Source organism: Furipterus horrens, unplaced genomic scaffold, assembly GCF_987537825.1.
Source record: "Furipterus horrens unplaced genomic scaffold, mFurHor1.1.pri manual_scaffold_10, whole genome shotgun sequence".
Taxonomy (NCBI): Eukaryota; Metazoa; Chordata; class Mammalia; order Chiroptera; family Furipteridae; genus Furipterus; species Furipterus horrens.
In genome coordinates this window covers 37,103,398-37,115,872 of record NW_028327180.1, presented here as the reverse complement: position 1 = coordinate 37,115,872, position 12,475 = coordinate 37,103,398, and the positions used below count along the sequence as shown (strand labels likewise).

At 55.9% G+C, this 12,475-nt stretch overlaps 1 protein-coding gene across 2 annotated transcripts; it reads right to left on the bottom strand.

Annotated features, from left to right (window-relative positions):
- Positions 1 to 4,812: 4,812 nt before the first annotated feature.
- On the bottom strand, positions 4,813 to 11,185 carry WDR18 (WD repeat domain 18). 2 transcript variants are annotated; one of them, XM_090289127.1, is made up of 10 exons: positions 10,961 to 11,185; positions 10,011 to 10,121; positions 8,304 to 8,437; positions 7,857 to 7,998; positions 7,190 to 7,333; positions 6,906 to 6,970; positions 6,683 to 6,807; positions 6,295 to 6,461; positions 5,288 to 5,356; positions 4,813 to 5,152 (listed from the first exon to the last, which is right to left on the bottom strand). In XM_090289127.1, exons 1-10 carry the CDS (start codon positions 11,168 to 11,170, stop codon positions 5,042 to 5,044), a joined length of 1,278 nt encoding a protein of 425 aa, XP_090145253.1. In that variant the 5' UTR covers positions 11,171 to 11,185; the 3' UTR covers positions 4,813 to 5,041. The 2 variants fall into 2 exon arrangements, with proteins under 2 accessions (XP_090145253.1, XP_090145252.1); XM_090289126.1 differs by having other exon boundaries at positions 4,813 to 5,136.
- Between the last annotated feature and the right edge of the window lie 1,290 nt (positions 11,186 to 12,475).

Here is a 12,475-nt window from a genome sequence, read left to right as displayed (position 1 = left end):
GTGACAGAATGACCTGGGGGCCCAAGAAGGGCACTCCCCACCCAGAGAGCAAACAGGGAGTCCCGCTTTCCTTTCCAACATGCACGGTCCTGCGCGGTGGGAACCGGGAAGCGCCGTCGGACTGAGAATGAACCGTCTGCAACGAGTGGGATGGGTCCTGGGGCCGAAAGGGAGAAGGACCGCGGTGGTGGCGGAACTCCGCCACAAAGGCCCAGGGAAGGGGTCTGCATTGGAGTTCCGCGCCCCAAACGGTGAGTCCTGAGGGTTTCGCCATTCGGGGTCCCGAGACGTCCCGCGGGGTCCCGGAACCGCGGGTCTAGGGCTCTAGGTCTCTGAACCCCTGGGCTCCTGCCTCCAGTTCTCGTGCTCTGGGAGCATCCGGAGTTCAGGGGTCCAGGTCCCGCGAACCCCAGGACCTCCGTCAATCGGAGTCCTGGGCATCCCTGGGGCTCCTACATCCGAGGTCCAGAAGTCCGTCCCCGCACCCCAGGATCGTCCCAGGGCCTCCCTGATCTGCACCCCCGGTCCCCGCACGTCCTGATTTCCAACTGTCGCGCGTACCGGGGCGCCGAGGGGCGCGCGCGCCTCGAGCCGCAGCAGGCTGAGCACCGGGGTCTCGGTGGCGGCTGCCAGGAAGTGCAGCTGCAGTAGCTCTCGCCGCGCCTCAGGGAAGGCGAGCACTGCTACCACGCCCGGCGCCGCCAGCGTCTGGCACAGGCCACGGGCCAGTGAGGCGGGGTCGCGGGCGGGGGTCGCGGTGGCCACGAGCTCCAAGCTCAGGTTGTGCGGTAGCCGCGGCGCCAGGGCAGCCCGGTTGAGGGCGGCGCGGGCGCGGGCGCGGGCGGCGGGCGCGCGGGGCAGGAGGGTGCCCAGGCGCACGGAGCCCCCTAGGCGCGCCAGGACGCCGCACGGCTGTGGGTGGCCTCCCGTGGGCAGGGGCCCCAGCGCCAGCGCCAGGCCGAGCCACAGCGCCCGCACGAACTCCATCCCAAAGTTACCTGCAGGTGCCGTGGTGCGGAGTCGCTGGTGCCTCGCGCAGGAGGCGGGAACCCAACCGGGCCAAGCCACACCCTTCCCGCCCTCCGGGGTTGGTGCATCCCTCCCTGCCTGGCCCCCCCATGCCAGTGACCCATTAGGGAGGAGTGGGACCCACTACTCAGGACGGGAAACAAAGGCGCCAATGGCCACACTGCACGGGGGCTGGACATAACCACTGTTTTTGACCGTTCTGTGCCAGGGAGGAAACAGGCTTGACACCAGGGAGAGATTTTGGGAATGTGGCCCATTGTTCAGTCAGGGGAACTGAGGCCCTGGAAGAGTCAGGATTTGCCTCCATGGTCACACAGCAGCACCTCCCACCTCCATCTGAGTGTGCAGTAACATCGTGTGCACTGTGGGGAAACTGAGACAAGTGTGTCTGATGCAAATATAGAGAATACATCTGTCCTTCAGCTGTGGGCAGGCAACTTAAAAGAGAATTCCTCTTCACCTTTCAAGACTCAATGCCAAATGCCACTGCTCTAAAAAAGTCACCCAGAAAGATGCAGAACACCCCTAGACCATTCTGCCCACTTTAACTCTATCACACGCTGCCAATCTCATTGCTTGAGTAACTGCTCAAAGACACTTGCCTACATCACTATCCACTGCTCCAGAACGTTCTATAGCTCGCTGCCATCTTCCAACCCCCAAGCCTTCCAGTGCTCTCTGGGGCCTCCCCACCTCAAATGACCCAGGGGCCTTGTGGCCCAGGCACACAGCATGTGCTCAGAAAAACACTGGCTGAGTCAGGGTCAGCAGCACCCCACAAGGCTCCTTACCTATATTCTCCTGGGTGGGTGTAGGAAGGAGACAGAAAATGGGAGTGTCTCCCAGACCCCTCCAGGTGCAGGGCAGCCTCCTGGCATGGATCAGTCCATCTCTAATGAATGAATCTACACTTAATTTTTTCACATGCAAAAACAATTCTTTTTGGAGCCAGCGTTAGAAGAGTGGAAAAAGTGCCAACCAAGCAGTAAGGATTGAAACTTGAGATGACTGTAATGAGGGCCAAGTTCCAGGTGACAAAAAGGCTACCTCATCCAGTCACTGGCCAGGTATCTCAGGGCAAAAAATAATCCCCAGAGGTCCTGGATTCTGTCCCCCTCCTTGCCTGAGATTAACGTCATACCAGGCAACACCCCACCTGCGCTGATCCTAGGTGAGGCTCCTGTCCTCAGGGTCCACTGGGCCTCCTCCCATATTAAGTTAAGGTCCCTATGACAGCCATGAATATCAGAAATAGAAACCCATCCCTAATAGGAGACACCTTCACCCTTATTATGCCCCCAATGGACATTCAGGCAGTCAACACTGACTTTTGTGACTAGCTTAAGTTATGGAGCATGTTCAAGGTTCATCTATGTTGTAGCAGGTGTCAGAATATCCTTTTTAAAAAATCCTTACCTGAGGATATGTTTGACTTTTTTAAAAAGTATTTTTGTAAAGAGAGAAGGGAGGGGGGGAACATTGATTGGTTGCCTTTCACACATCTTCAACCAGAGACCTGGCCCGCAACCCAGGCATTTTCCTTGACTGGGAATCCAATTGACAAGCTTTTGGTTTGTGGGACAATGTCCCACTGAGCCACACCAGTCAGGGCGAATGTTTGATTTTACATATTGGGATGTTTGATTTTAGAGAAACATTGGTATGAGAAGTCAACTGGTTGCCTCCCAGATGGGCCCCTACTAGAGATGGAAGCTGCAACATTTTGGTGTACAGGATGATGCTCCAACTGACACCTGGCCAGGGCAGAGTATCCCTCCTTTTGAAGTCTGAATAATAGTCCACCATCTGGAGGGACCTCATAGTGTTTATCCACTCATCCGTTGATGGGCACTTGGGTTGCTCCCACCTTTTGGCCACTGTGAATATGCTGCTGTGACTGCAGGTGTGCAAAATTTCTTTCAGTTCTTTTGGATATCCATCTACCTGGAAGTGGGACTTCTGGGTCACATGGTAACATTCATTTTTTGAGGAACCACCAGACAATCTGCCACAGAAGCTGCCTGACCCACTGTGCACAAAAGTTTTCTCCATCTACTCGTAGATACTTTATTTTTTAAACAGTTGTCCTGGAGGGTGCTAAGTGAATACTGGATGCTGTTAGCATGTCCCCCTCTGGCAATGATGGCCTAGGATTTGGGGTCAGATTGTGTTAAGGAAATGTGTACAGTAACTCTTACAGACCAGATAAGAGCACCATTGACTGTGCTACGCACGTGTCAAACCAGCTGCACACAAGTTCCCCAAGATTCCTTGCAGGCTCTGCAAGCCCAGGATGGGAATACTCCTTGTAACAGATAAGGAAACTGTTGGAACCAGGCATGGCTTGTCCAAGGCCATGGGGTGATTCAGGCCAGATGGGAACGAGGTCAGCTCCCCCACAACACCTATGTTGTCTGAAAGGTGTGTGGTAGGCTGGCCAACCTTGCAGGACTGCATGGACGGAATTATTATGAAGGCTGTTTGCATGTCAATGTTTGCTCTCCCAGGGTGAGAGAAACTACAGGGTGGGCAGGCACCACAACCTCTCAAGACTGAGTCAGAACATGGGGACAGCCCCAGGGGGTGGGGATCCTAGCTTCTCTGCCCAGGACACCCCAGCAGTCGAAGTTTCAGTATGGTGTTGGGGGGCCTTCGACCCTGGAAATATGTGCAGGGTGAGGGACAATAGGAACAGTTCTCCCCAACTTAAGGAAAATCCAGAGCCAGGGGAGGCTGGTATTATCAGCACATCTCATGGCAACCTGCCAGCTCTCTCTCGGACCAACCAGACGCAGATGTGGGCAGCAGTTCCAGGATCAGAACTAGCCCCGAGTCTCCTACAGAGCCAACAGCAGAAGGCACAGAGGGCTGGCAGTTCATGGGGCCAGAGGCGGCCTGACCAGGAATAGGACGGAGGGTCTCAGACCCTGGCACATGAGGTACCCTCAGGAAGCCTGAACCCACCTTGAAGCACCGTCCTCCTCTCCTGGAACCTCTGTAGAACAAGTTCCATGCCCCTAGTTGTGCTGCCTGGCTGCTACAGATGCCACTACGTATGTGTGGGACAATGATGTATCCTCTACCAACCAGCTGGACCCCTTACAGACAGGACAGTCCCAAGTACCATCCTGTCCAAGCTCCCTGGGCACGGGAGAGGAGGGATGGGGAAAGCCACAGGGGTGGATGGAGGGTGAGTCCAGTCCTGTCCCTGGGTATCCTGCTGCAGTGTGGCTGGGCCACCTACTTGTGAGGACAGAGCCCCAGAGATGGAGAAGTCCAATTAGCCTAAAAGCATGAACTCAGTGCTGGCTGCTGGCCCACCGCTTTAGTTATGATGACACCTGATAAATTACGTGGGTTTTCAGGATCATTAAGCAGGACTGTCAGTGGGGGTAGCTTTCTGGAAGGTTCTGAGTGTAGCCTTGGGGGCCCATATTTCTGGGCCGGCCTCCAGGTGCTGATTGGACTGGCGGTGTCCCCAAGGCAGTGGAGACACCTGGACTTCCTTGGGCCCTTGACACTGACAAAAATGTTCTGGTCAAGTGGCCCTGGGCACCTGTCCCTCCAGGGTGCCCTAGCACAGAATTGGCTGCTACCCCAGACCCTTGACTAAGGTTGGGGGGACCCTTGGTGGCCATTAGGATGTAACCAGTGTGACCACACTGCTCTCCCTAAGTTACAACCATCTGTGGTGACCTCAGTCTGCAGCTGAGGCTGCCTCCTTCAGTCCCCTCCCATAGACCTGGAATAGCCCTCTGCACACACGGAGGCCTGAAGAGGACAGGTTTTTAAGTCTTTTGTTAAAAACTGAACACAATACACACAAAATGACCCTCATTCAGGTAACAATCCAAAGATAGAACCAGGGGAAGGCAAGCTTGGGACAATGTGGCTGGTCCAGGGGCTTTGGCTCAGCTGCCCCCGGGAGGGCAGCCCTATCGGCCTGTCCATGGGTGGTAGTCTGGGTCCCTGCACTCACTTGGTAGGCCGGGTGATTATGCGGGTAGAGAAGTCAAACAGGTCTCGATTGATCTTGCGAAGGTTCTGCACCTCGTCTTCTAACTCTGTGATTCGAATTCGTAGCTGGTCCTGGCCTCCCAACACGTTCTGGGGAGGGGTGAGACTTCAGGGTGGAGGGGCTTCTTACATCCCACAGAGGGGGACTGATCCCCCCCCAATTAACAGCCCTACTCCACCCCCCTGCAAAGAGTGCTGTCCCCCCCACCCCAGCCTTGCTTTGCTCCATAGCCCCACCCACCTTTTCCATAGTGCTGCACAGGACCCTGTGCAGCTGCTCTGCTCGTTCCAGGTAGCTAGGCTCTGAGCCCTACAAAAGAAGAGGTTGCCTCAGTGACCTCAGGGCTCAACCGCGCTGCTCACATCATCCCAATGGTGAGGGAGGCGCCATCCTGACACCTGCTCACAGATGGGGAGACAGGTTCTAAGTGGTCTCTGGGTACCTGGCTGGGAGTGATATCTCTGCGGTAGGCTGCACCTTCAACCCCATACCCAGCAGGAAGCAACGTGATCAGCCTCATCCCATCTACTTCCTGTTGCAGAACTGTGCCCAATAAGGCACAGGGGATGGGGACAATCAAGGCCACACAAGAGGCGTGGGATTGGAGCCAGGCTTTGGGGGACAAGCAGAAACCAGAGTCAGGAAGGCTCCAGAAAAGAACTGGCTAGCACGTGGGCAGAACCTGTCCATCCATCTAGATGAATGGATGCTGCTGCAGCAGAGGTTGTCTGCCTCTTGCTAGATGCAGTCTAAGCACACTGCCCTTGGCTGGCAAACAGGCCCTTGGCCCTGACATCCATCATAATATCTGAGAGAAGGGCCTGGACACCCTTGTGGGGCTCGTGTGATTCCAGGTCATAGAAATAGTGGGCAGAGTGGCAATGCCAGGCCCTGCCAAGGGTAGGCAGATGGATGATCCCTGGAGGAGAGCCCCCGGAGGATACCAAGGAAGTGAGTGCTGCCTACTGCTCTGCTGGAGAAGGTACTGGACACAGTACCTTTGGTCATGCTTGTTTGGGAATGCATCTTGGTGTGTGGCTTGCTTCTACTGTGAAAGGTGCTTTCTGAGGTCAGGTGCTCGCCACCAGGCTGGGCTCAGCCATGTGATCAGAGGAGCCTCCTCACCAAGGGCATGTCTAGAGGGCCCTCTTAGGGACTCTGGCCAGGACCCAGAACCATGCTGTAGAGATTGAGCCAGGGTGGGTCCTCCAGAGGCCCAAGGGCAGGTTACCTGTCGTAACAAGTACCTGCTGGTGAAGGCCCAGGCGCAACATAAGGCCCCCGCGGTGCTGCTCGTCCCCATGCTCAGCGCCCAGCAGGTGTTTGTTGAAGTGCGGCAAGGGCAGGCCTGGTCTGAAGTCAGAGCTCAGCATGCTGACTGGTGCCAGCATGATGAAGGCATTGGTCACGGGGCCTGCAGCAGGGCAGGTGGCCACTCAGGAGCTGCCTTGGCTGGGCCCGGGCCATGGCTCCTACACCCTCCACTCCTCAAACCTTCCCACCTGTCCAGGGGTGGCCCACCTGCTTTCCCCTTGCTGGTCCTACCTCCCAGCACCAAGCCAAGTGGCTGGGGTGTAGACAAATGGGCGAAGCCACACAACTTACAACTTCTTGGTCTTCTGCCCCCAGCCCCACCTTTGAGGGTCACTGTCCTGATGCACTGTTTGCTCTGGATGTCCCAGAGGCGCACGGTCTCGTCATGTGAGCCAGAGAGCAGCACACTACCATCGGTAGACACTGACAGGCAAGTCACCTGGTTCCTGGGGACACAGGTCTCAGAAAGGGTGGTGCAAATGATCCTGGACCCCAGGAGCAAAAGAATAGGGCTCCTCCCCAGCTACCAGTCTGGTCCCCGCACCTGTGGCCTTTGAACACCTTCCCACTTTCCTGTTCTGGTTGGAAGCTCTTCTCTCTCTGTCCAGGCTGTGGAGGCAGAAGGGCCAGTGAGCAGAGGGACACAAACTGCGCCTCAGTCATGGGGGCTGCAGGGCACTGGGGGTGATGGGCCAGGGCAAAGTCGGCTTGGCTCAAGGACCTAGATACAGGGGAGATGGACAGTCCCAGGGCCTTTGGAGGATGAAACCTCAGTTTCCCAACTATCTCCTAAGCCTCCAAACATGGGCTCAGGCACCCACCACTTACCCAAGTGCAGAGATCGACCTGGAAGATGGAGCCCTCACTGCCACCGCAGAACATGTGATGCTCAGCTAGGTCCATGGTCACAGCCATAATGCCCACATCAAAGAGCACAGAGAGCAGCAGCTCACCTGAGGAGATCTCCCACAGCTAGGGGCAGACAGTTTGGAATGGGGGCGCCACATACACTGGGGTCCCAGTGGCACAGCGGTGCTTGTCTGAGAGCCAGACAGCCCTAACTGGGAGACCCTGGACCCCATAGAACCTGACAAGAGCTATCACTCAGGGTTCTTGGGGCTGAGGCACTTGGGACACTCCCTGAGACAGAGCTAGGTTCTCATGCCCAGGATCCCTCTTCACCCTGTTTCAGCTGCTGTGAGGCCTGGATTCTGCCACCCACCACCAAGGACAAAGACCCGAGGGCCAGATGACCTCAGATCCCTGTGGCTTGGCCAGGGAATCATCATCAGGTGCAGGTGGCCAAGTGGAAATTTCTGAGCCAACATAGGCCTGAGCCGTCTGCCCTCTCGATGTCCTTGAGGCCAGAAGCACTGGGGGATTAAGAGCTGTCTGAAGCCGCCAGCCCCGGGCTGACTCACATCATCCAAGAATCTACCCGCCACCCCAGCCCAGCTCACAGATCCACTGGGGGAGGGGAGGTGGTCTGTCCTACCTTCACTGTCTGGTCTAGCGAGGCTGTGGCCACCCGAGCCAGGGGCCCCCCAAAGCCACAGTGCAGGTCTGTGATGGGGAGAGTGTGGTGGGACCAGACATGCCGGGGCGCTGGGGTCCTGGAGGAATCTACCTGTAGCACGCTGCAGGAGGAATGGATTCAGGGGAACGGCTGCACCTTGATGTCCCCACCCACCTCCATGCAGCCACTGGGTCCATCCCACTGGCTGAAAATTCTCAGGTGCCTCCCTGTGGTTTCCAAACAAACCAATCACCCTTATCCTCTTCGCACCAGCTCACCTGACTTGCAGGCCCCAGACCCAGCCCTTTTCTGACCCAAGACTTTGGCATGGCCTCGTGCAGAGTAGGCTCCCTGCCCTCTGTGCTGAGGCCTCACCTGGCTGGAGGCTATAGACTGAATGCAGGACCGGGAGGGCCAGGGCACTACCTGCACAGGCTCCACACCAGCACCAGGCAGTCCTTGCCACCTGAGAGGAAGTGGCTGCTGTCCCCTGTGAACTGCAAGCAGGAGAGATCCTGGTAGTGACGGCTCAGGATGACCAGGAGGTTCCCTGTGGAGACCTGGGGAAAGCGGGGCACATGTGGGTCAGGTCAGAAAATGAGGTGCAAGGCCTGGCCTCCCAGCTTCCAGGTCACAGGGGTGCACTGAAGATATAGTCTACCCAGGCGCAGACTGGAGCCCCCAGAGAAGGCATGGATGAGAATGGTAAGGCTGACGAGGGAGCAGGTCCCTTCAGGAGCAGCTGCACCCAGGACCAGCAGTAGGTGGCTCCTCATGATGATTCTGTCACAGCATTAAGTCAAAGTCTTCCAGACTGGCTACGAGGGGCTGCAAATGCAGCCATGCCACTTGGTCTAACAGGAGGGACGGGGGTTGGGGGAATCTCTTGCTGTTAAACCTGGGGGAGGGGAGACTCAAACCAGCAGAAAGCTGAGCAGACTGGGTCTGCCGAAGAGGGAGGAAGTCCTGGATGCTGTGGATCAGTGGGTTGAGCACCGGCCTGCTATCTGAAAGTTTGCCCGTTTGATTCCTGGTTGGGGCACATGCCTGGGTTGCAGGTCAGGTCCCCCGGTGCATCAATGTTTCTCTCTCTCTTTCTCCCCCTCTTACCTTCTCTCTAAGGAATAAATAAAGTCTTCCAAAAATAAAAAAATAAAAAGAGATGGAGGGGCCTGGTGGCAGGGAGAGGTGAGCCCATAACAAAACACCCGAGAAGGGCTGAGGCATGGGAGAAGAACACAGATGATACTGTGGGTTAAATTGTGTCCCCCAAATAAATATGTTCATGTCCTAATTCCTGGAACCTGTGACCTTACTTGAACATAAGAGCTTAGCAAGTTCAAGTGAGATCAAAGTAGAGTAGGGTGGCCCGAAATCTAACAAGAGGGAAATTGGGACAGACATACACTTGTTCACCCTGGAGCCCCACTCTAAGGATTTCCAGCCTCTCCCATGCACTGAGAGCAAGGAAGAAACATCAACAGTGGCAGCTATGGGGGTCAGGGCTGCCCTGGCCGAAAGCCCTCAGCCTGGGCTCCTGCCTCTATTGGCCTTGAGTGGTGCCCCCTCATGATCAAAGCTCATACCCATCAGGAATTCTCCAAGAAAATGAGGGAGCCAGAGCCAGACAGCAACCCCACTAGCCAAGAAGAGTACAACGACTGTACCCCACCGAGGAAGGGCAACCCCTAAGAAGCCCCCATCAGGCTGCAGGCCACTGGTTTCTACCATGCCCCCTGCACCAGGCTGACAGCAATCAGGTCAAGGATTTCTACCACAATGGGCAATCTGAGAAGCCCTTCCCTGCCTCAGTCTCCCATCCTGTGCCAGAATAACTAACTGCTTCCTAGTTTCAAAATCAGGACTAAGATTAAAAACTCCCAGGATGAGATAACGAAGGCTCTCCCATCTCACAGAGGACTGTTCCTCTGCCAGACCTGTTTTGCAGATCAAGGTTAAGGTCAGGCAAGGCTGAGGTGATTACACCCACCTCCTGGCCCCAAATCCTACACTGTCTGTGCACAAAGTGAGGTGAGTCTCCTCTCAAACAAATGACTGTTGGTGACAACACTGTTGGTAGTCTAACTCAGTGGTCCTCAGGCCAAGGTTCATAACCCTGGCTCTGACACTCACCTCCCACAGGTATATGCTCTCTGCAATCCCTGCCAGCATGTAGAGGCCATTGGGGGACGTGGTCAGACAAGTGACAGGCCCAGGGCACATGATCTTCTGCTGGAGCTGGTCCTAGAGGAACATTAGAAGTCTCTGAGCTTCATGCAGAACTCAGAGGCCAGGGGCCAGTGAGGAGAGTGGGTGGGGGCACACAGGCAGCTGATAAATCCAAGAAAACCAGAAAGAGCGGGAACAGGGGTGGTTTGAGCAAATTTACAGTTCAGCAAATAAGTGTTTGCTCCAGCCTAGGCTTTGCAGGCTGGAGGTAGAGACCTGCAAATCCTTGGATAAAAGCAGGATGGTGCTCCTATGGAAATGGGGGTCGGGGTGGGCAAGGCATAGAGGATCCAGGAGGGCGTTGGGGCTGGAGAGCCCAAAGGCCAGAGGGCTCGTTCCCTAATCTTGCCTCTTTAAGATCCCGCCTGCGACCTTGAGCCTCAGTTTCCTAATCTCTAAATGGGAAAACAGAAGTTCTGCGTGGCCCACAACAGGCAAAACCAGAGCACAAAGCTTGCCCCAAGAGATGTAAGCTGGCAAAAAGGGGCTGCAAGCAGCTGCAGATGCCACATTTTGGGTATGCTCAAGAGGCGACACCATGGACTCTGATGAGGAAGGACAGTCTTTTGGGGGGAGAATAAAAGCCTCCTTTCAGGGGGCTCACCAGGCCTTAGACCCTCACCCTCCAAGCTACGAGACTCATGGAACCCCAACTGAGAACTCTCCCTTTAAATCTCGCGTCCCTTCACGCACAGATCCCTTTAGGGGCCAGCTACCTCACCATCTCTTCATGTGCTCATGCTCCTGGCCGGCTGCCCCAGATACCTGCCTCCCGCTAACTGAGACTTCTTCATCCCGGTTCAGGGCGTCTGCACCACTCCCCCAAACCCAGTCTCGGGCGTGCGCCGCCGCACCTTCCGCTGTAGCTCCCAGGCGCTGATGTAGTTCTTGCCCAGCTGCGCCGCCAGGAGGTACTCGCCATTGAGTAACGCTAAGCCATGGGGCCCGGCCTGGCCGCCGCGGTACGTGAGCAGGTTAGCGCCCGAGTGCAGCTCCCACACGATGCAGCTCCACAACTGGGCAGACGAGTCAGTACACACGGCCACTTCCATGGGCGCCGCCATGTTACTCCCAAACCGCCCCGGAAACGCGTCATCACCAGCGAGACGTGGATGGCTGTGTCGAGCGGGCTAGAGCGGCGTTCAAGTTGCCCCGCCCACAGCAGCTGGCCGGCTTGTGGGTGTGCACGTACTTTGGGGAGCGGTGTGCTTTGTGAACTTAACTCCCACTTTCCCGCCACCCCCCAGCTCCGCTGAGCTTCTAGGGGTGAACACCCTGGTCAAGAATCTTGGGAGGAGGCTTGTTGCAAAACTATATGGAAAATAAATCAAGGCCCAGAGTCTTCTGAGAGCAGTTAGCGTCAGAGGCTGGAAGTCTAGCTTGGCCATTTACGCTTGGCGCTTTTGGCCAAGTGACTCAAACTCAGATTCTTTTTCTTTTAATATGCTAATAATAAAGTACTGACCTCACGGCGTGAAATACAGACTACGTGCCTGACAGCATATCTAGCTGGCATTCAATACGATATAATTAAGTGCGTACTCACCGTCAGCCTCCTCCTGGACCCCTCTTGGGGGCCACAAACACATTTTTATTTCATAAACTTGATGCAGTCCAAACAAGTCGGGAGCGCCTCGCTGAAGGTCACAGCTGCTGTCCTGGCCAGGTCTACGAACAATGTACAGTATTTTATTTTATTTTTTTATTTACCGGTCTTAGAGAGAGGGAGAGGGAGAGACACTGCTTTGTTTTTCCACTTGTTGATACATGCATTGGTTGCTTTTGTATGTGCCCTGCGGGATAAAGCCCTCAACCTGGGCGTGTAGGGACCAGCTCTAACCACCTGAGCTACCCGGTCAGGGGAAAACAGTACACTTTAAAATGTGGAATTAGTTGCCAATCTTTGAAAGGGGAGAAATCACTTAAAAGTCGAAGTCTCCAGCCCGGGAGACTTAGCTGTCCTGGACGGTGTGTCCACAAGCAACACTGGGGGTGCCCGATGCGGGGTGCCTGCCACAGGGTCCAGAGCATCGCCCCCAAACCGCTGGGAGGGGATCTCAGAGCGTGAGGATCCGCAACCCCAGTTCGGCCGCCAGGTGGCAGGCGGGAGCCACCGATGGGGAGGTGGCGTGTGGGGCCCCTCCCAGCCCTGGGGCCACAGAGCGAAGCAATTACAGGGATAGAGGATCTGGAGGAGGGGCTTCCAGAGAGGCATTCCTTTGAGCAGGGTACTAACAACTTGAAGAGAAAGGTGGGCAGAGGTAGTGCCAAGACCCTAAGGCCAGACCCTAGAGGGGGCACTGGGCCATTCAGGGACTTGTGGGCAATGGGAAACTTGGATTTAATTTTATCCTAGGGGAAGGAGGGCA

Bases quoted from the DNA above. Each gene is read 5' to 3' on its own strand.
- WDR18 (XM_090289126.1), bottom strand. From the start codon at position 11,170: ATGGCGGCGCCCATGGAAGTGGCCGTGTGTACTGACTCGTCTGCCCAG. The intron at 6,971-7,189 runs GTAAGTGGTGGG...CTGCCTCCACAG, and splicing joins AGGTCGATCTCTGCACTTGG to CCTGGACAGAGAGAGAAGAG. The intron at 5,357-6,294 runs GTACTTGTTACG...CTTCTTTTGTAG, and splicing joins GCCTGGGCCTTCACCAGCAG to GGCTCAGAGCCTAGCTACCT.